We start from the raw sequence: 24,458 nt of genomic DNA, 5'->3' as shown, positions 1-24,458 counted from the left end.
GTCTGGCAGAATGGCAGTTCCTGGTCATGCGCGTTCCTCATGATATCGCCTTGCGTTCCATAACTTCTACAGACACGAAGGAATGCTCCGGTTGGAACGTTATTGGATATATATGATAACAACATCCTGAAGATTGATTCTCTACTTAGTTTGACCAGTTTATTCGACCTGTTATATAACTTTTTGAAGTTTTCGTCCGAGTTCGCCTGCATCTGCGTGAGCGTTTTGGACATGTGCACTAAACATGCTAGCAAAAGTAGCTACTTAGACATAAGTAATGGACATTATCGAATAAAACAACGATTTATTGTGGAACTGGGATTCCTGGGAATGCATTCTGATGAAGATGATCAAAGGTAAGGGAATATTTATGATGTAATTTCGTATTTCTGTTGAAGTCATTGCATGTGTGAAAATTAAAAAAATTCTCTGGAATTCCTGAGGACGCATCCAATAATCCAGAGGGCACGATCAGAGAATTCATGCAATCCGTCTCGAAACTTCCTATAGAGACTGTAAACAAGGAGGCTTGTTTACACAGACCTGGAGCTCGGAGCGACAAGACCAAGGGTCCCCGGCCGATCATCGCAAAATTTGAACAATACCAACAAAAGGAGCTGATCAAAAGCAGAGGAAGTGAGTTTAAAGGAACCAAATTCGGTCTCAATGACCAATTTCCAAGGGAGATAAAGGAATGCCGTAAGAGACTGTATCCGGTACAAAGACAACAAAGGGAGAAGGGTAAGCGTGCCTTTATCATTGTGGACAAACTCTTTATAGATGGACAGCTATTCCGAGACAGCTCCATAACACCGTGGCTGTACTAAATTCTACAGGGACTTCAGGTTACAGGGGGAAAAAGAAGGTACGGGAACTGTAAAAATATCTGAACATTATAAAGTGGATATGAACACACACGTACTCAGTTACATGCTTGCTTACACATACGGACTTATACATAGACACACACACACCTGATCTCACTCTCTTCTCATCTTCTCTCCCTCTCTATTGTCAAGAACTGTTTTATAATTTAATGTGTTTATTGTTTGTCTATCTTTTTTATGTATTTGTCTACAAGTTTATATATGTTTACAACAAGCAAGGGGGAGATATCAGAATAGGGGCATTGGGGAATAATAACATATTGTACGGAATACATTTGTACTGTAGTGAAGCCGTCTCTATAGTATTGCAAGGTCTCTTTCATGATCATGTGGAACGTCAACTGCTATGGAAATTCTGGGATGTGTTTTTCAATTATGTTAAAGGCAATTATGATGCCACTATGATGGTGATACGATATGGATTACAATTATCATCATGAATATTAAGGCTATACGCACTACATGACATCGTACACACTCTCACTAAATCACATCCATTATCATACACATCAACCTACTCAGATTTGTTACACACATAATATCTTGTCTCAATTTTCTAACATCTGTGGCATTGGCTCACAGGCAAACAGGCAAGGGAATAAAACAAATAGTTCTAGAACCTATTTCTTGAATTCTAAATATCAGACATTTGAAAGCTCTAGTTTTGACCGTCATAATACCTCTGATGGCAGTAACTTTACAAGCACTAGTTATGGTCAATTTAGACTGAGAATAGTATCTAGTTATGGTATGGGGTGAAATAAGTATAGCCAGCTATAATTGTAATGGTTTAGCAGATTATAAAAAAAGAGGATCAGTCTTTACATGGCTTAAAGAAAAGGAATATAACATATACTGTTTACAGGAAACTCACTCTACATCCTGATGAAGTTGTGTGGAAAAAGGAATGGGGTGGTGAAATAATGTTCTGTCATGGACAAAGGAACTCAAAGGGTGTGATGATATTAATTAACAAAAATTTCGATCTGAATGTGTAAATAGTCAGGAATGATTCACAAGGAAGGTGGATCCTTTTGAATATGAAAGTGGATGAAAAAGAGACTTGGCTCATTAATCTATATGGTCCAAATCAGGATGATCCATACTTCTTCGAAAACATTTATACCAATTTATTGAACTTACATGCAACAAATGATCTGATCATTATGGTAGGAGACTATAACACAGTTATAGAGACAGATAACTTATTTTCCACCATAATTTGCAAATAAATTCATTAAAAATCCTACAATGTGATTTTCTAGAAAAAAAAATCTCATTTTGTCTGTCATAGTTGAAGTGTACCTATGATGAAAATTACAGGCCTCTCTCATCTTTTTAAGTGGGAGAACTTGCACAATTGGTGGCTGACTAAATACTTTTTTGCCCCACTGTACTCGGTATTCATATCACAAAATATATAAATAAGCTCTCCACAATGAATTTCAATAGAAAATTTGTAAAAATAGACAAGATCCTGCAACCATGGAGAGGTAAATACCGGTCCATTAATGAAAAAATGGCCCTGATTAACTACTTAGTCATATCTCAGTTTACTCACTTACTGAGTAAACTGCTGCCTACTCCTGATGATTCGTTTTTCAAATCATATGAACAAAAAATATTTTGCTTTATCTGGGACGCTAAACCAGACAAAATGAAATGTGCCTATCTTCATAATGAATACGAACTGGGTGGGTTGAGATTATTAAATATAAAAGCACTAAACCTCTCTCTGAAAGCTTCACTCATTCAAAAGTTTTATTTGAACCCTAAATGGTTCTCAAGTAGATTAATAAGAAAAGCTCATCCATGTTTAAAAATGGCCTTTTTGCAGATTTCCATGTCTCATTTTCTATTCATTGAAAATGATACCTTTTTTCAAAGTATCTCTCTTTTTCAAAAGGGCATTGCAGAGCTGGTTACAATTTCAATTTCATCCCCCTGAAAAGATTTAACAAATATTACAACAAATATTATGGCTGAACTCAAATGTGCTGGTTGATAAAATACCTGCATTTATGGGAAAGATGTTTGAAAAGGGTATTTTGTTCTTAAATGATATTGTAAATCGGAATGGTAAGAGTTATGTCCATCGTGAAGTTATCAGAATTGTACGGAAAGGTCTGCTCAATCCAAGAGTACAACCAATAATGGAGGAGACAGGTGGCAGCGGGAGGAGGTAGGGAACTGGTCTGTCTGCCCAATATAAAGGATCTAAACTGGAGGAGGTAGGGAACTGGTCTGTCTGCCCAATATAAAAGATCAAAGCTGGTGGAGGAATAAAAATAGCATAAATAGGAAAGTATACCAGTTTCATTTGAGGACCAGGATGTTGACAACTGTGCCATACAGATTGGAAAATAGTTGGGAAGAGATTTTTGATGTACCGATTCCATGGTACGGGGTGTATGAGTTGATATATAAAACAACGCAAGATTCAAGACTTCGTGCTTTTCAGCTAAAATTATTATATAGAATTCTTGCCACCAACAAAATGTTGAATATTTGGGGCATTCAATCGTCGAAGCTCTGCAGATTTTGTTGTGAGGATACAGAATCAATAGACCATTTATTTTGGTATTGCCCTCAGGTAGCCTGTTTCTGGTCTCAGGTTCAGGAATGTCTGAAAATGCATAGCATTGATCTAAAATTGACCCTAGAATTAGTACTGTTAGGAGATCTGGAGAGACCGGGTCAGTCAATTACTAATATACTAATACTCTTTGTAAAAGTATTTATCTTCAACACGCGATCTGTGGATTCTATTCAATTAGATAGATTGAAATTGTACGTTAAACATCACAGCATAGTTGAAAGATATGTGTTGCGTAGAAACCCGAAGTGGGTGGCCAGCAGAGATAGATGGGATGGGCTGAGGGAAGCTGAGGGTTGGTATGTGGAATTGGAGACAAGTGGGAGTGGAGTTGCTGTGTGAGAGAGAGAATGATGGTCAAAGATAAAAGTACAACAAAAAAGTCAAAATAAAACACAATTAAAAAGTACATTTGAATGACACTAAGTGGCAGTGTTTTTACAACTAATGCCGGTTTGCCTGAGGCTGATGCCGTGCAGGTGTTCGTACACATGCATATACACACACTCTCATTCAAATAAACACATACAGGAACACACACATACATGTAATAGTGCCAGACGTGGACACAAACATATACAGTTGGCATTGCTATTATGATTTTAGTTGTCCTTGATGGCCTTTGTTTTAAATGTATTTTTATTTTTATTTTATTTTTGCATTGTTGTTTGCTGTTTTCTGTCTTTTCCTTTTTTCTCTTTAGTTCTCTTGGTTGTTGGTGCATTGGGGGGTTCTTGGGGGTGGGGAATGGAATTAAATATTGTTTTTGTTTTTTCCCGTGGGGGGACTGTGGGAGGGGTATCGAATGGTTGAGGGACAGCTATTGGGTAACTGTGGGGGGGGATTGAGCAGGGCATTGACCCTGGATGCTTCTGTGTGTCGCTCTGAATGGGAATCTGTTGGATGACTGGTTATGATGTAGTTATTGAGCGGCTTCACTGCAAGTATATTGTATGTTTCGAATATTCAATAAGAAAAAACAAAAACAAAAATTAAATGAAATTGTAATTTTTTTTAAATAATAATAATAATAATAAGGCCCGAGGGGGGTGGATATATGGACAATATACCACGGCTAAGGGCTGTTCTTTAAGCACGACGCAACGCGGAGTTCCTGGACACAGCCCTTAGCCGTGGTATATTGGCCATATATCACAAACCCCCCAGAGGTGCCTTATTGCTATTATAAACTGGTTACCAACGTAATTAGTCAAAATAAATGTTTTTTCATACCTGTGGTATACGGTCTGATATACCACGGCTGTCAGCCAATCAGCATTTAGGGGTCAAACGAACCAGTTTATAATATACAGTATACTTTAAAATGGTCATTGTCAGCATAACACCAGAGTAGAACTGAGACCAGTGGTCTCCTGTCTGTCCTCTGCCCTGAGCATCACACTCACTCACACATACACACACAAACACACAAACCATACAATCAACACACACACACACACACACACACACCATAAACTCAACACATCACACAGCAACACTTATTTTTCATTTTTCCAGTGCTGCTGCTGGTGGTTTTAGCAGCAGGATCCCCAGTGCCTCTCTGCTCCTGGGGGTGTGTAGGAGGCTCTGGGACCCCCTCTGGTAGCTCCCTGTGGTTCAGCGGAGATGCGCTGCTGTGTGGCGACATGTCCCCTGACGTCTCCTCTGGTGTTCTAAGCTGGCCTGGGCCTGGGACCACCCTCCCCACCGGGACCACCACACCCCCAGCACCTGAGAGGACGTCTGCTGCCGAAGTCGCGACGGACGCTCTCTGCCGGGCCTCCATCTCAGACAGTCTATCGGCCATCTGGAGATCTTCCTTCTCTTCCTCACTGGAGACATCAGGGCAGTGGAAGTAGGAGGACGAGCTGAAGGAGCGCTGGGCCGTAGACCGGGGGTCAGAGATGGGGCTGGGTCGGTGTGGATGGGTCTGGGTCTGGAGCTCCACTGGTACCATCCTCTCTGCCTGCTGCTGGAGGTGTTGCCTGGCTGTGTGTGAGGGTTGACTGGGGGGCGGTTGGTCTCTCTTGCTGAGCTCTGGAGACAAAGCCAACTCATCCTCCACACCTGGGGGTCAGGAGGGGGTACAGAAGGGGGTCAGGAGGGGGTCAGGAGGGGGTCAGGAGGGGGACAGGAGGGGGTCAGGACGGGGACAGGAGGGGTACAGGAGGGGGCGATGAGGGGGACAGGAGGGGGTCGTGAAGGGGTCAGGAGGGGAACAAGAGGGAGAAAGGAGGGGGTTAGGAGGGAGAAAGGAGGGGGTTAGGAGGGAGAAAGGAGGGGGTTAGGAGGGAGAAAGGAGGGGGTTAGGAGGGAGAAAGGAGGGGGTTAGGAGGGTCATGAGGGGGACAGGAGGGGGTCATGAAGGGGTCAGGAGGGGAACAAGAGGGAGAAAGGAGGGGGTTAGGAGGGAGAAAGGAGGGGGTTAGGAGGGAGAAAGGAGGGGGTTAGGAGGGTCATGAGGGGGACAGGAGGGGGTCAGGTGGGTGACAGGAGGGGGACAGGAGGGAGAAAGGAGGGGGACAGGAGGGAGAAAGGAGGGGGTTAGGAGGGTCATGAGGGGGACAGGGGGGGGTCAGGAGGGGGACAGGTGGGGGACAGGAGGGGGACAGGAGGGAAAACAACACAGACACATTCCTGTAAGAACAGTTGAAAGGGGACTGGATGAGGGAAGGGATGGATACAGGGTGGATGGATTACCATTGATGAGCACCGTCTTCAAGACCCCGTCTTCCTCGATCTCGGTTCTCTCCTGACCGTTTTCTTTGATCCTGGCAGATCAAGAACAGTGATCATCCACATTATCATCACATTTTGGGAAGCAAGCAAAGAGAAGATTCCCTAAAACACACTTCAGTGGCCGTACAGAAAACAGAGAAAGAGAGAGAACAGAGAACTGACGTCTTGGTGGTGGTGCGTTTGCCGTTGACGACGCGCGTAGAAGTGGAGACAGACTTGAAATTCCCCATCCTTCCTCCAATGCGGTCCATCCCATCCATTCCACCCATGGAGGACGAGAAAGAGGTGAAGTCATGCACTGTGAAAGACAGGGGGGAGGAGGCGGAGGAGGAGGAGGAGGAGGAGGAGGAGGAGGACCGGTCAGAATGGAACTAATGACCTAATCAGTGAATGGAGCTGATATAAATGTGTTATTACCATGTTGTTATCAGTTGTGACTCAAACGACATCCTGTTCCCTTATATAGTGTACTATTATGTGCCCTGGTTGAAAGTAGTGCACTATATAGCTTACAGGGGGCCATTTTTGGGACGCAACCATCGTTTATTACTGACCTCCGGCGGAGGGGAAGGAGGAGAACCGACTGGGGCCGAGCCTCGAAGTGCCAGGATGTCCATGGACGCCATTGTGCATCCCTCTTCCAAAGGCAAAGTCATCTGGGAGAGAGCAGTCAATACAATGTAGTGAGACAGGAAGAAGTGTTCGTGTAGCTTGTATGAACTGCTGCGATTCCCAGACGGACCGGTTTCCCGATCAGATTTAGCCTTGACTAAGAAGCACATGAAGACATAGGATACTGTTTAAGGACCGTCAGCCCCACCGAAGAAATTGGCGAAAGGATCCTGGCCACCGAAGAATTCCCGAAACACTTCCTCTGGACTGCGGAATGTGAAGGTGAACCCTGGGAAATCTTCCGGAGCAGGGTGACTACTGGAGCCTGGAGGGAGAGATAAATAAATACATGTTGATAAATATGGACACTACCAACATGGCTGATCAAAAACAGAATAGAACACAAAACCCCGAGAGAAAGAACAGAGAGATTCCTTCACCTGTGTTGTTGGGCATTCTGTCTTTGCCATAGGTATCATATGCCTTTGACTTGCTTCCTGTAAAGATAAGGCCACATTATCTGACTGTTATTAACAACGTCTTCGGGATCGGTGTCCCTTCCACGGGACGGTTGAGCTAACGTAGGCTAATGCGATTAGCATGAGGTTGTAAGTAACAAGAAAATTTCCCAGGACATAGACATATCTGATATTGACAGAAAGCTTAAATTCTTGTTAACTTCTTCGGGGTAGGGGGCAGAATTGTCACTTTTGGATAAATAGCATGCCCAAATTCAACTGCCTGCTACTCATCCCCAGAATATAAGATATGCATATTATTAGTGGAGTTACATTACATGTTTAAGTGTTCCCTTTATTTTTTTGAGCAGTGTATATCGACGGAATTAATCGAACAAAAGGACCATTTGTGATGTTTATGCGACATATTGGAGTGCCAACAAAAGAAGTTTGTCAAAGGTAAGGCATGAATTATATTTTTATTTCTGCGTTTTGTGTCGTGTCTGCAGTGTTGAAATATGCTACTCTTTGTTTACTGTTGTGCTATCATCAGATATTAGCATCTTATGCTTTCGCCAAAAAGCCTTTTTGAAATCTGACATGTTGGCTGGATTCACAACGGGTGTAGCTTTAATTTGGTATCTTACATGTGTGATTTAATGAAAGTTTCACTTTTATATCATTTTATTTGAATTTGGCGCTCTGCATTTTCCCTGGCTATTGGCCAGGTGGGACGATTGCGTCCCACCTACCCCAGAGAGGTTAATCTAACTGCATTGTCCAATTTACAGTAGCTATTACAGTGAACAAATACCATGCTATTGTTTGAGGAGGGTGTACAATTTTGAACATGAAAGTTATTCATAAACAAATTAGGCACATTTGGGAAGTCTTGATACAACATTTTTAACATAAATACAATGGTTCATTGGATCAGTCGTAAAGGTTGCACATACACTGCTGCCATCTAGTGGCCAAAATCTAAATTGCACCTGGGCTGGAATAATACATTATGGCCTTTGTCTTGCAAAAAAAATACAAAAGAAAGGTTGGTTTTTTCTTTGTATTATCTTTTACCAGATCTATAGTGTTATATTCTCCTACATTCCTTTCACATTTCCACAAACTTCAAAGTGTTTCCTTTCAAATGGTACCACGAATATGCATATCCTTGCTTCAGGGCCTGAGCTACAGGCAGTTAGAGTTGGGTATGTCATTGTAGGCAAAAAAAAATGAAAAAAGAGGGGCGGATCCTTAAGAGGTTTAAAGTCCACAGAAGAGTAGAGCAAGGGCAATAATGAAGTTAATAACAGATTTAACAGGTGGTGGTATCTCTTACGGTCTGACAGAACTTCATAGGCCTCAGCCAGCTCCTTAAACTTCCTCTCCGCCTCCTCCTTGTTGTCTGGGTTCTTGTCCGGGTGCCATCGCAGAGCCTGCTTCCTGTACCTTCACATTAGATTAGATACAGTTTATTATCTCATTCAATACCTTTCACACACAGCAACATCTTCAATACTGTTGACAAAACTTGTATTAGCTGCCTTTAAAACTTCTACTGCAGTGGGCTGAATCAGGGTCACACAGAGTGTTTCTTGGTCGTCTTAAACAAATCTACTTGGAAACAAAAGTATACACCTCACACACATGGTTATGGGCTTAACAAAAAGAAGACACCTGTACCATGTCAGATATAGAGTTAAAATGTATTACATTTTGAGTTTGCATACCAATATTACACTTTACATACATCACAGAAGACTGAAATATAACAAAATCGTTTGACATAGAAACACCAGATTTTCTGCGTATTTTTTAATTTATTTTTATATTAATTGTGAGATTATGAAAAATATGAATAACATTCAACCCCTGAGGCCACTAGGTCATTTGACTGCAGGAAAGAGCTGAACGGCCGTCGTAAGGAGGAGACCAAGGCGCAGCGTGGTATCCGTACATTCTTCTTTATTAAAAGTACAAACACTGAACAAACGAACTAAATAACAAAACGAACTGTGACGCTAATATGGATAGTGCAGACAGGCAACTACACATAGACAAGAACCCACGAACACCAAAGGGAAAATGGCTACCTAAATATGGTCCCCAATCAGAGACAACGATAAACAGCTGATTCTGATTGGGAACCATATCAGGCCACCATAGACATATATATACCTAGACCTACAAAAAAAAACTAGATATACAAAAACCCTAGACATGACAAAACTAGCATACCCACCCTCGTCACACCCTGACCTGACCAAAATATATAGAAAACATAGATAACTAAGGTCAGGGCGTGACAAGGGCTACATGTATGTAATTGTCTTATTTCAAGAGGAAAAGTTCGACAACAACACTGTTCCTTTTTGGAGGGGACAGCAAGCAGAAGACAAGTGAGGTAAAGACTACAGAAAATAAAGACTAAAGAAAACTATTTTTTTTTTTTACAAAGAATACTATAGACTATAGAAAACTATTAAAAGACTATTGAAGACCATAGAAAACTATTTTAAAAAACTATAGAATACTATAGAAAACTATAGAAAACTAAAATATATCGAAGACTATAGGAAACTATAGACTATATAAGAGTATAGAAAACTATAGAAGACTAAAATATATAGAAGACTATAGAAAACGATTTTAAAAAACTATAGAATACTACAGAAGACTATAGAAGACTAAAATATATAGAAGACTTTAGAAGACTTTAGAAGACTATAGAAGACTATAGAAAACTGTTACAAAAAACTATAGAAGACTATAGAAGACTATAGAAGACTATAGAAAACTAAAATATATAGAAGACTATAGAAAACGATTTTTAAAAACTATAGAATACTACAGAAGACTATAGAAGACTATAGAAGACTATAGAAAACTGTTAAAAAAAACTATAGAAGACTATAGAAAACTAAAATATATAGAAGACTACAGAAGACTAGAAGACTACAGAAGACTATAGAAGACTACAGAAACTATAGAAGACTACAGAAGACTATAGAAGACTATAGAAGACAATACAAAACTATAGAAGACCATAGAAAACTATAATATATAGAAAACTATCATATTTAGAAAACTACAGAAAACTAAAATATATAGAATACATCATCCTTATAGAAACGGTGCTGAGTCATGAAACTGAGTCTGAACCCTATTCCCTACTTTTGACAGGAGTCTTGGGGCTTCTGGTCAAAAGTAGTGCACTATATACAAAACATTAAGAACACCTGCTCTTTCCATGACATAGAGACTGACCAGGTGAATCCAGGTGAAAGCTATGATCCCTTATTGATGTCACTTGTTAAATCTACTTCAATGAGTGTACAGACGTGGCCAAAAGTTTTGAGAATGACACAAATATTAATTTCCACAAAGTTTGCTGCTTCAGTGTCTTTAAATATTTTTGTCAGATGTTACTATGGAATACTGAAGTATAATGACAAGCATTTCATAAGTGTCAAAGGCTTTTATTGACAATTACATGAAGTTGATGCAGAGTCAATATTTACAGTGTTGACCCTTCTTTTTCAAGACCTCTGCAATCCGCCCTGGCTTGCTGTCAATTAACTTCTGGGCCACATCCTGACTGATGGCAGCCCATTCTTGCATTATCAATACTTAGCGTTTGTCAGAATTTGTGGGGTTTTGTTTGTCCACCCGCCTCTTGAGGATTGACCACAAGTTCTCAATGTGATTAAGGTCTGGGGAGTTTCCTGGCCATGGACCAAAATATCGATGTTTTGTTCCCCGAGCCACTTAGTTATCACTTTTGCCTTATGCCAAGGTGCTCCATCATGCTGGAAAAGGCATTGTTCGTCACCAAACTGTTCCTGGATGGTTGGGAGAAGTTGCTCTCGGAGGATGTGTTGGTACCATTCTTTATTCATGGCTGTGTTCTTAGGCAAAATTGTGAGTGAGCCCACTCCCTTGGCTGAGAAGCAACCACACACATGAATGGTCTCAGGATGCTTTACTGTTGGCATGACACAGGACTGATGGTAGCACTCACCTTGTCTTCTCCGGACAAGCTTTTTTCCGGATGCCCCAAACAATCGGAAAGGGGATTCATCAGAGAAAATGACTTTACCCCAGTCCTTAGCAGTCCAATCCCTGTACCTTTTGCAGAATATCAGTCTGTCCCTGATGTTTTTCCTGGAGAGAAGTGGCTTCTTTGTTGCCCTTCTTGACACCAGGCCATCCTCCAAAAGTCTTCACCTCACTGTGCGTGCAGATGCACTCACACCTGCCTGCTGCCATTCCTGAGCAAGCTCTGTACTGGTGGTGCCCCGATCCTGCAGCTGAATCAACGTTAGGAGACGTCCTGGCGCTTGCTGGACTTTCTTGGGCGCCCTGAAGCCTTCTTTACAACAATTGAACCGCTCTCGAAGTTCTTGATGATCCGATAAATGGTTGATTTAGGTGCAATCTTACTGGCAGCAATATCCTTGCCTGTGAATCCCTTTTTGTGCAAAGCAATGATGACGGCACGTCTTTCCTTGCAGGTAACCATGATTGACAGAGGAAGAACAATGATTCCAAGCACCACCCTCCTTTTGAAGCTTCCAGTCTGTTATTCGAACTCAATCAGCATGACAGTGATCTCCAGCCCTGTTCTCGTCAACACTCACACCTGTGTTAACGAGAGAATCACTGACATGATGTCAGCTGGTCCTTTTGTGGCAGGGCTGAAATGCAGTGGAAATGTTTTTGGGGATTCAGTTCATTTGCATGGCAAAGAGGGACTTTGCAATTAATTGCAATTCATCTGATCACTCAAAACACTCGAACAAAATAACAAAGAGGGAAAACCAAAACTGTCAGGTGCAGACAATAAACAGAAAACAACTACACACAAAACCCCAAACGAAAAAGGACAACTTATATATGATCAACCAATCAGAGACAACGATAGACAGCTGCCTCTGATTGGGAACCACACCAACATAGAAATAAAGAAACTAGAATTCCCACCCTAGTCACACCCTGACCTAACCAAAATAGAGAATAAAAACCTCTCTATGTCCAGGGCGCACATGAAGCCTATAAAGGCCTATTTTGGTGTGGAAAGAGACAGATTATAGCGTAGGATGAGTCCTTGAACCAGTCCTTTACTTACGCCTTCTTGATGTCCTCCGGAGAGGCGCTTCTTGACACTCCCAGTACATCATAATAATCCACCATCTCTTCTTCACTGACCTCACTGCAACTGTGGGCAACAACACAAATTTCATCAGTGGGAGATACACAACAATAGTTCTCAATGACCATATGAATTGGATCTTTTAAAGCCTCGTGGCATCTTATCTTGTGGCAAATCGATTAACCAATCAAACTGCTTTATTAGTTTAGTAGAACTGTGTTAACCCTATCATGAGCCAGGATTTGTGGTTCTATAATCATACTGTTTATTGTAGTTGTTGACATTTTTTTTGTTCTTTGTACATAAAATAGCTTCAAACCATGTTTAAAATGATCGTAATGATCTCATGGACTGTCAGTCATAGCTAAAAGTTGATAGTGGAAACACTTCCCCATTTGTCAGTTCACCAAAACAAATGTGATATGTTCAGGCTGTTGAAATTGCAAATTGGGCCACTTCCCACTCCACATTCACCAAGCCCCTCCTCCTTCTGTGCTGTGTGGACTGTGCACCTTCCCACTCCACAGACACCAAGCCTCTCCACCTTCTGTGCTGTGTGGACTGTGCACCTTCCCACTCCACAGACACCAAGCCTCTCCACCTTCTGTGCTGTGTGGACTGTGCACCTTCCCACTCCACAGACACCAAGCCTCTCCACCTTCTGTGCTGTGTGGACTGTGCACCTTCCCACTCCACAGACACCAAGCCTCTCCACCTTCTGTGCTGTGTGGACTGTGCACCTTCCCACTCCACAGACACCAAGCCTCTCCACCTTCTGTGCTGTGTGGACTGTGCACCTTCCCACTCCACAGACACCAAGCCTCTCCACCTTCTGTGCTGTGTGGACTGTGCACCTTCCCACTCCACAGACACCAAGCCTCTCCACCTTCTGTGCTGTGTGGACTGTGCACCTTCCCACTCCACAGACACCAAGCCTCTCCACCTTCCACTTACAACAAAGATGAAAGATCACTTATTCCTCTCTGACAACAAGGGGTTTAAACTCGCTATTTGCATTTGAGGTTTGGTCCAACAGAATTGGCTGAAACGCTTAGGTACATTATTTTACTGTAATAGACGAGAACTTGACCTTTGTAACGATCCCCTTTTTATGTCTCAACTCCCAAAATGTAGAACAGAGCAGACCCCTACTAAAACAAGAGTATCAATGAACAGTGGGCCACTAGTCTGTTAGTGGGCCACTAGTCTAGTTGTATTACTGTATTAATACACTGTTACTGGGCCACTAGTCTAGTTGTATTACTGTATTAATACACTGTTACTGGGCCACTAGTCTAGTTGTATTACTGTATTAATACACTGTTACTGGGCCACTAGTCTAGTTGTATTACTGTATTAATACACTGTTACTGGGCCACTAGTCTAGTTGTATTACTGTATTAATACACTGTTACTGGGCCACTAGTCTAGTTGTATTACTGTATTAATACACTGTTACTGGGCCACTAGTCTAGTTGTATTACTGTATTAATACACTGTTACTGGGCCACTAGTCTAGTTGTATTACTGTATTAATACACTGTTACTGGGCCACTAGTCTAGTTGTATTACTGTATTAATACACTGTTACTGGGCCACTAGTCTAGTTGTATTACTGTATTAATACACTGTTACTGGGCCACTAGTCTAGTTGTATTACTGTATTAATACACTGTTACTGGGCCACTAGTCTAGTTGTATTACTGTATTAATACACTGTTACTGGGCCACTAGTCTAGTTGTATTACTGTATTAATACACTGTTACTGGGCCACTAGTCTAGTTGTATTACTGTATTAATACACTGTTACTGGGCCACTAGTCTAGTTGTATTACTGTATTAATACACTGTTACTGGGCCACTAGTCTAGTTGTATTACTGTATTAATACACTGTTACTGGGCCACTAGTCTAGTTGTATTACTGTATTAATACACTGTTACTGGGCCACTAGTCTAGTTGTATTACTGTATTAATACACTGTTACTGGGCCACTAGTCTAGTTGTATTACTGTATTAATACACTGTTACTGGGCCACTAGTCTAGTTGTATTACTGTATTAATACACTGTTACTGGGCCACTAGTCTAGTTGTATTACTGTATTAATACACTGTTACTGGGCCACTAGTCTAGTTGTATTACTGTATTAATACACTGTTACTGGGCCACTAGTCTAGTTGTATTACTGTATTAATACACTGTTACTGGGCCACTAGTCTAGTTGTATTACTGTATTAATACACTGTTACTGGGCCACTAGTCTAGTTGTATTACTGTATTAATACACTGTTACTGGGCCACTAGTCTAGTTGTATTACTGTATTAATACACTGTTACTGGGCCACTAGTCTAGTTGTATTACTGTATTAATACACTGTTACTGGGCCACTAGTCTAGTTGTATTACTGTATTAATACACTGTTACTGGGCCACTAGTCTAGTTGTATTACTGTATTAATACACTGTTACTGGGCCACTAGTCTAGTTGTATTACTGTATTAATACACTGTTACTGGGCCACTAGTCTAGTTGTATTACTGTATTAATACACTGTTACTGGGCCACTAGTCTAGTTGTATTACTGTATTAATACACTGTTACTGGGCCACTAGTCTAGTTGTATTACTGTATTAATACACTGTTACTGGGCCACTAGTCTAGTTGTATTACTGTATTAATACACTGTTACTGGGCCACTAGTCTAGTTGTATTACTGTATTAATACACTGTTACTGGGCCACTAGTCTAGTTGTATTACTGTATTAATACACTGTTACTGGGCCACTAGTCTAGTTGTATTACTGTATTAATACACTGTTACTGGGCCACTAGTCTAGTTGTATTACTGTATTAATACACTGTTACTGGGCCACTAGTCTAGTTGTATTACTGTATTAATACACTGTTACTGGGCCACTAGTCTAGTTGTATTACTGTATTAATACACTGTTACTGGGCCACTAGTCTAGTTGTATTACTGTATTAATACACTGTTACTGGGCCACTAGTCTAGTTGTATTACTGTATTAATACACTGTTACTGGGCCACTAGTCTAGTTGTATTACTGTATTAATACACTGTTACTGGGCCACTAGTCTAGTTGTATTACTGTATTAATACACTGTTACTGGGCCACTAGTCTAGTTGTATTACTGTATTAATACACTGTTAGTGGGCCACTAGTCTAGTTGTATTACTGTATTAATACACTGTTACTGGGCCACTAGTCTAGTTGTATTACTGTATTAATACACTGTTACTGGGCCACTAGTCTAGTTGTATTACTGTATTAATACACTGTTACTGGGCCACTAGTCTAGTTGTATTACTGTATTAATACACTGTTACTGGGCCACTAGTCTAGTTGTATTACTGTATTAATACACTGTTACTGGGCCACTAGTCTAGTTGTATTACTGTATTAATACACTGTTACTGGGCCACTAGTCTAGTTGTATTACTGTATTAATACACTGTTACTGGGCCACTAGTCTAGTTGTATTACTGTATTAATACACTGTTACTGGGCCACTAGTCTAGTTGTATTACTGTATTAATACACTGTTACTGGGCCACTAGTCTAGTTGTATTACTGTATTAATACACTGTTACTGGGCCACTAGTCTAGTTGTATTACTGTATTAATACACTGTTACTGGGCCACTAGTCTAGTTGTATTACTGTATTAATACACTGTTACTGGGCCACTAGTCTAGTTGTATTACTGTATTAATACACTGTTACTGGGCCACTAGTCTAGTTGTATTACTGTATTAATACACTGTTACTGGGCCACTAGTCTAGTTGTATTACTGTATTAATACACTGTTACTGGGCCACTAGTCTAGTTGTATTACTGTATTAATACACTGTTACTGGGCCACTAGTCTAGTTGTATTACTGTATTAATACACTGTTACTGGGCCACTAGTCTAGTTGTATTACTGTATTAATACACTGTTACTGGGCCACTAGTCTAGTTGTATTACTGTATTAATACACTGTTACTGGGCCACTAGTCTAGTTGTATTACTGTATTAATACACTGTTACTGGGCCACTAGTCTAGTTGTATTACTGTATTAATACACTGTTACTGGGCCACTAGTCTAGTTGTATTACTGTATTAATACACTGTTACTGGGCCACTAGTCTAGTTGTATTACTGTATTAATACACTGTTACTGGGCCACTAGTCTAGTTGTATTACTGTATTAATACACTGTTACTGGGCCACTAGTCTAGTTGTATTACTGTATTAATACACTGTTACTGGGCCACTAGTCTAGTTGTATTACTGTATTAATACACTGTTACTGGGCCACTAGTCTAGTTGTATTACTGTATTAATACACTGTTACTGGGCCACTAGTCTAGTTGTATTACTGTATTAATACACTGTTACTGGGCCACTAGTCTAGTTGTATTACTGTATTAATACACTGTTACTGGGCCACTAGTCTAGTTGTATTACTGTATTAATACACTGTTACTGGGCCACTAGTCTAGTTGTATTACTGTATTAATACACTGTTACTGGGCCACTAGTCTAGTTGTATTACTGTATTAATACACTGTTACTGGGCCACTAGTCTAGTTGTATTACTGTATTAATACACTGTTACTGGGCCACTAGTCTAGTTGTATTACTGTATTAATACACTGTTACTGGGCCACTAGTCTAGTTGTATTACTGTATTAATACACTGTTACTGGGCCACTAGTCTAGTTGTATTACTGTATTAATACACTGTTACTGGGCCACTAGTCTAGTTGTATTACTGTATTAATACACTGTTACTGGGCCACTAGTCTAGTTGTATTACTGTATTAATACACTGTTACTGGGCCACTAGTCTAGTTGTATTACTGTATTAATACACTGTTAGTGGGCCACTAGTCTAGTTGTATTACTGTATTAATACACTGTTACTGGGCCACTAGTCTAGTTGTATTACTGTATTAATACACTGTTACTGGGCCACTAGTCTAGTTGTATTACTGTATTAATACACTGTTACTGGGCCACTAGTCTAGTTGTATTACTGTATTAATACACTGTTACTGGGCCACTAGTCTAGTTGTATTACTGTATTAATACACTGTTACTGGGCCACTAGTCTAGTTGTATTACTGTATTAATACACTGTTACTGGGCCACTAGTCTAGTTGTGTTACTGTATTAATACACTGTTACTGGGCCACTAGTCTAGTTGTATTACTGTATTAATACACTGTTACTGGGCCACTAGTCTAGTTGTATTACTGTATTAATACACTGTTACTGGGCCACTAGTCTAGTTGTATTACTGTATTAATACACTGTTACTGGGCCACTAGTCTAGTTGTATTACTGTATTAATACACTGTTACTGGGCCACTAGTCTAGTTGTATTACTGTATTAATACACTGTTACTGGGCCACTAGTCTAGTTGTATTACTGTATTAATACACTGTTACTGGGCCACTAGTCTAGTTGTATTACTGTATTAATACACTGTTACTGGGCCACTAGTCTAGTTGTATTACTGTATTAATACACTGTTACTGGGCCACTAGTCTAGTTGTATTACTGTATTAATACACTGTTACTGGGCCACTAGTCTAGTTGTATTACTGTATTAATACACTGTTACTGGGCCACTAGTCTAGTTGTATTATTGTATTAATACACTGTTACTGGGCCACTAGTCTAGTTGTATTACTGTATTAATACACTGTTACTGGGCCACTAGTCTAGTTGTATTACTGTATTAATACACTGTTACTGGGCCACTAGTCTAGTTGTATTACTGTATTAATATACTGTTACTGGGCCACTAGTCTAGTTGTATTACTGTATTAATACACTGTTACTGGGCCACTAGTCTAGTTGTATTACTGTATTAATACACTGTTACTGGGCCACTAGTCTAGTTGTATTACTGTATTAATACACTGTTAGTGGGCCACTAGTCTAGTTGTATTACTGTATTAATACACTGTTACTGGGCCACTAGTCTAGTTGTATTACTGTATTAATACACTGTTACTGGGCCACTAGTCTAGTTGTATTACTGTATTAATACACTGTTAGTGGGCCACTAGTCTAGTTGTATTACTGTATTAATACACTGTTACTGGGCCACTAGTCTAGTTGTATTACTGTATTAATACACTGTTAGTGGGCCACTAGTCTAGTTGTATTACTGTATTAATACACTGTTACTGGGCCACTAGTCTAGTTGTATTACTGTATTAATACACTGTTACTGGGCCACTAGTCTAGTTGTATTACTGTATTAATACACTGTTAGTGGGCCACTAGTCTAGTTGTATTACTGTATTAATACACTGTTACTGGGCCACTAGTCTAGTTGTATTACTGTATTAATACACTGTCAGTGGGCCACTAGTCTAGTTGTATTACTGTATTAATACACTGTTAGTGGGCCACTAGTCTAGTTGTATTACTGTATTAATACACTGTTACTGGGCCACTAGTCTAGTTGTATTACTGTATTAACACACTGTTACTGGGCCACTAGTCTAGTTGTATTACTGTATTAATACACTGTTACTGGGCCACTAGTCTAGTTGTATTACTGTATTAATACACTGTTACTGGGCCACTAGTCTAGTTGTATTACTGTATTAATACACTGTTACTGGGCCACTAGTCTAGTTGTATTACTGTATTAATATACTGTTACTGGGCCACTAGTCTAGTTGTATTACTGTATTAATACACTGTTACTGGGCCACTAGTCTAGTTGTATTACTGTATTAATACACTGTTACTGGGCCACTAGTCTAGTTGTATTACTGTATTAATACACTGTTAGTGGGCCACTAGTCTAGTTGTATTACTGTATTAATACACTGTTACTGGGCCACTAGTCTAGTTGTATTACTGTATTAATACACTGTTACTGGGCCACTAGTCTAGTTGTATTACTGTATTAATACACTGTTAGTGGGCCACTAGTCTAGTTGTATTACTGTATTAATACACTGTTACTGGGCCACTAGTCTAGTTGTATTACTGTATTAATACACTGTTACTGGGCCACTAGTCTAGTTGTATTACTGTATTAATACACTGTCAGTGGGCCACTAGTCTAGTTGTATTACTGTATTAATACACTGTTAGTGGGCCACTAGTCTAGTTGTATTACTGTATTAATACACTGTTACTGGGCCACTAGTCTAGTTGTATTACTGTATTAACACACTGTTACTGGGCCACTAGTCTAGTTGTATTACTGTATTAATACACTGTTACTGGGCCACTAGTCTAGTTGTATTACTGTATTAATACACTGTTACTGGGCCACTAGTCTAGTTGTATTACTGTATTAATACACTGTTACTGGGCCACTAGTCTAGTTGTATTACTGTATTAATACACTGTTACTGGGCCACTAGTCTAGTTGTATTACTGTATTAATACACTGTTACTGGGCCACTAGTCTAGTTGTATTACTGTATTAATACACTGTTACTGGGCCACTAGTCTAGTTGTATTACTGTATTAATACACTGTTACTGGGCCACTAGTCTAGTTGTATTACTGTATTAATACACTGTTACTGGGCCACTAGTCTAGTTGTATTACTGTATTAATACACTGTTACTGGGCCACTAGTCTAGTTGTATTACTGTATTAATACACTGTTACTGGGCCACTAGTCTAGTTGTATTACTGTATTAATACACTGTCAGTGGGCCACTAGTCTAGTTGTATTACTGTATTAATACACTGTTAGTGGGCCACTAGTCTAGTTGTATTACTGTATTAATACACTGTTACTGGGCCACTAGTCTAGTTGTATTACTGTATTAATACACTGTTACTGGGCCACTAGTCTAGTTGTATTACTGTATTAATACACTGTTACTGGGCCACTAGTCTAGTTGTATTACTGTATTAATACACTGTTACTGGGCCACTAGTCTAGTTGTATTACTGTATTAATACACTGTTACTGGGCCACTAGTCTAGTTGTATTACTGTATTAATACACTGTTACTGGGCCACTAGTCTAGTTGTATTACTGTATTAATACACTGTTACTGGGCCACTAGTCTAGTTGTATTACTGTATTAATACACTGTTACTGGGCCACTAGTCTAGTTGTATTACTGTATTAATACACTGTTACTGGGCCACTAGTCTAGTTGTATTATTGTATTAATACACTGTTACTGGGCCACTAGTCTAGTTGTATTACTGTATTAATACACTGTTACTGGGCCACTAGTCTAGTTGTATTACTGTATTAATACACTGTTACTGGGCCACTAGTCTAGTTGTATTACTGTATTAATATACTGTTACTGGGCCACTAGTCTAGTTGTATTACTGTATTAATACACTGTTACTGGGCCACTAGTCTAGTTGTATTACTGTATTAATACACTGTTACTGGGCCACTAGTCTAGTTGTATTACTGTATTAATACACTGTTAGTGGGCCACTAGTCTAGTTGTATTACTGTATTAATACACTGTTACTGGGCCACTAGTCTAGTTGTATTACTGTATTAATACACTGTTACTGGGCCACTAGTCTAGTTGTATTACTGTATTAATACACTGTTAGTGGGCCACTAGTCTAGTTGTATTACTGTATTAATACACTGTTACTGGGCCACTAGTCTAGTTGTATTACTGTATTAATACACTGTTAGTGGGCCACTAGTCTAGTTGTATTACTGTATTAATACACTGTTACTGGGCCACTAGTCTAGTTGTATTACTGTATTAATACACTGTTAGTGGGCCACTAGTCTAGTTGTATTACTGTATTAATACACTGTTACTGGGCCACTAGTCTAGTTGTATTACTGTATTAATACACTGTCAGTGGGCCACTAGTCTAGTTGTATTACTGTATTAATACACTGTTAGTGGGCCACTAGTCTAGTTGTATTACTGTATTAATACACTGTTACTGGGCCACTAGTCTAGTTGTATTACTGTATTAACACACTGTTACTGGGCCACTAGTCTAGTTGTATTACTGTATTAATACACTGTTACTGGGCCACTAGTCTAGTTGTATTACTGTATTAATACACTGTTACTGGGCCACTAGTCTAGTTGTATTACTGTATTAATACACTGTTACTGGGCCACTAGTCTAGTTGTATTACTGTATTAATACACTGTTACTGGGCCACTAGTCTAGTTGTATTACTGTATTAATACACTGTTACTGGGCCACTAGTCTAGTTGTATTACTGTATTAATATACTGTTACTGGGCCACTAGTCTAGTTGTATTACTGTATTAATACACTGTTACTGGGCCACTAGTCTAGTTGTATTACTGTATTAATACACTGTTACTGGGCCACTAGTCTAGTTGTATTACTGTATTAATACACTGTTAGTGGGCCACTAGTCTAGTTGTATTACTGTATTAATACACTGTTACTGGGCCACTAGTCTAGTTGTATTACTGTATTAATACACTGTTACTGGGCCACTAGTCTAGTTGTATTACTGTATTAATACACTGTTAGTGGGCCACTAGTCTAGTTGTATTACTGTATTAATACACTGTTACTGGGCCACTAGTCTAGTTGTATTACTGTATTAATACACTGTTACTGGGCCACTAGTCTAGTTGTATTACTGTATTAATACACTGTCAGTGGGCCACTAGTCTAGTTGTATTACTGTATTAATACACTGTTAGTGGGCCACTAGTCTAGTTGTATTACTGTATTAATACACTGTTACTGGGCCACTAGTCTAGTTGTATTACTGTATTAACACACTGTTACTGGGCCACTAGTCTAGTTGTATTACTGTATTAATACACTGTTACTGGGCCACTAGTCTAGTTGTATTACTGTATTAATACACTGTTACTGGGCCACTAGTCTAGTTGTATTACTGTATTAATACACTGTTACTGGGCCACTAGTCTAGTTGTATTACTGTATTAATACACTGTTACTGGGCCACTAGTCTAGTTGTATTACTGTATTAATACACTGTTACTGGGCCACTAGTCTAGTTGTATTACTGTATTAATACACTGTTACTGGGCCACTAGTCTAGTTGTATTACTGTATTAATACACTGTTACTGGGCCACTAGTCTAGTTGTATTACTGTATTAATACACTGTTACTGGGCCACTAGTCTAGTTGTATTACTGTATTAATACACTGTTACTGGGCCACTAGTCTAGTTGTATTACTGTATTAATACACTGTTACTGGGCCACTAGTCTAGTTGTATTACTGTATTAATACACTGTCAGTGGGCCACTAGTCTAGTTGTATTACTGTATTAATACACTGTTAGTGGGCCACTAGTCTAGTTGTATTACTGTATTAATACTGTAACGACCCTGGGTTTATAAGCGCAGATGTCGACTCTACCGAACTAGCATGCTTTTGGGGCACAGTCGATAGCGCGTTGGACTTTGGGCTTTGGGTCGAGGGTTCGAGACCTGCTCCCTGCCTGTTTTATTACAGTATACTGTTAATGGGCCACTAGTCTAATTGTATTACTGTATTAATGCACTGTTAATGTTTTGCCTTCAACAGGTGGGATATGACTCATGAAGTCATGAATTAATTGACAATGACTAATGATATCATTGAGAATGGAGCGTCCTGTAGCCCGGTCAATCTATTCAGCACCAACCAAATAAACCGTGGACCGTGGGACCTGTAAGGTAATGTTGGTAATACTCTGAGCTCTCTGGATGCAGGACACAATATTATTTGGTTATTTTCCAACTCGATCTCCCGAGACCTGACATCCGACAACTGCCAGACAACTGCCAACAGACAGACACACACACACACACACACACACAACGTCGGCAGCCAGCCGGAGTGTGTTTCAGGCTAGACACAATGTTTTAAGACGTGGACACATTGTAACTAAATATTGCCTAATATGGTAAGCATGTAGGCTACGGGCTACGGTAGCAGTGGAATGGCAATGTTGTTTTTTGGACTGAACTGTAAGACAAAGTCCACGGCTGGTGATAGTCAATATCATTTTTTGACGGAAAAGTCCAAAGCAACAAAAATAGGCCCACGCATGAATGGATAACGGGTATTAATAAACGACTGTACCTTTTTTTTAGGAGTAACAGCGAATGCTTTCCGTCTCTGTCTCTCTCTTCTTAAAATGGAAATAAATTATTGTGGAGAGCCCGTTGGAATGCAGTTCGTGACAGGCGGTCCACGGAATAATATAACTCGGTATACCTAAAGACTATTATATGTTTAACGTTATGAGTTGCCCGTTTTCCTCCGTGCCCTGCCCTGCACCATAACTCCGCAATCCCCAAACTTCTACAGCTCGCTCTTTTCCTGTCTTACCTCCCGACGACTACGTCACAAACAGCTGAGGCGAAGAGAGGGGATGGAATGAGAAGGTCTAGAATATGTCAGTGTTCTGGAACGTCAGTTGCCCTTCCCTGTAATGCCTGTTGCATTGCGATGAGCACAAGGGAACAGAACATGATCCCTTCATTTTATACTAGAGTGTATTTATAGTGGTTTGAAATGAACGTACAGTTTATATGTGCTTCCATAAACCATTAAGCTATACAAAAAAAAATACGTTTTGTTCAATGGTTTATTGGAGCTATACAGCGGGTCAAAATACATTTTAAAAGATTGGATTTGGAGGTAAAGCTTAAAAATTAAACAACAGTTCCAGAGCCTTATCCTTGAAAGCAGGCAGCTCTAAATCAAATCAAATGTTATTGGTCACGTACACATATTTAACAGATGTTATTGCGAGTGTAGTGAAATGCTTGTGTTCCTAGCTCCAACAGTGCAGTAGTATCTAACTATTCACAACAATACACACACATCTAAAAGTAAAAGAAGGGAATTAAGAAATATGTAAATATTAGGATGTGCAATATCGGACTGGCATTGACTAAAATACAGTAGAATAGAATACAGTATATACATATGAGATGAGTAAAGCAGAATGTAAACATTATTAAAGTGACTAGTGTTTCATTATTAAAGTGACCAGTGATTCC

General features: G+C 39.8%; 1 protein-coding gene across 1 annotated transcript; it reads right to left on the bottom strand.

The window, feature by feature from the left end:
* Nucleotides 1–736: 736 nt before the first annotated feature.
* On the bottom strand, nucleotides 737–23,814 carry LOC139538927 (dnaJ homolog subfamily B member 6-like). The gene is made up of 9 exons (XM_071341506.1): nucleotides 23,533–23,814; nucleotides 12,421–12,510; nucleotides 8,632–8,741; nucleotides 7,275–7,331; nucleotides 7,043–7,159; nucleotides 6,777–6,878; nucleotides 6,385–6,520; nucleotides 6,184–6,254; nucleotides 737–5,550 (listed from the first exon to the last, which is right to left on the bottom strand). Exons 2-9 carry the CDS (start codon nucleotides 12,483–12,485, stop codon nucleotides 4,961–4,963), a joined length of 1,248 nt encoding a protein of 415 aa, XP_071197607.1. The 5' UTR covers nucleotides 12,486–12,510; nucleotides 23,533–23,814; the 3' UTR covers nucleotides 737–4,960.
* Nucleotides 23,815–24,458: the final 644 nt, after the last annotated feature.

Source organism: Salvelinus alpinus, chromosome 14 (assembly GCF_045679555.1).
Source record: "Salvelinus alpinus chromosome 14, SLU_Salpinus.1, whole genome shotgun sequence".
Classification (NCBI taxonomy): Eukaryota; Metazoa; Chordata; class Actinopteri; order Salmoniformes; family Salmonidae; genus Salvelinus; species Salvelinus alpinus.
This window is presented reverse-complemented; position numbering and strand designations above follow the sequence as displayed.

Excerpts from the sequence above, each read along its gene's own strand:
- LOC139538927 (XM_071341506.1), bottom strand. The coding sequence starts at position 12,485 with ATGGTGGATTATTATGATGTACTGGGAGTGTCAAGAAGCGCCTCTCCG. Across the intron at positions 6,879-7,042 it reads TCCTTTCGCCAATTTCTTCG|ATGACTTTGCCTTTGGAAGA; the intron begins GTGGGGCTGACG and ends GCTCTCTCCCAG. Across the intron at positions 5,551-6,183 it reads GAAGACGGTGCTCATCAATG|GTGTGGAGGATGAGTTGGCT; the intron begins GTAATCCATCCA and ends CCTGACCCCCAG.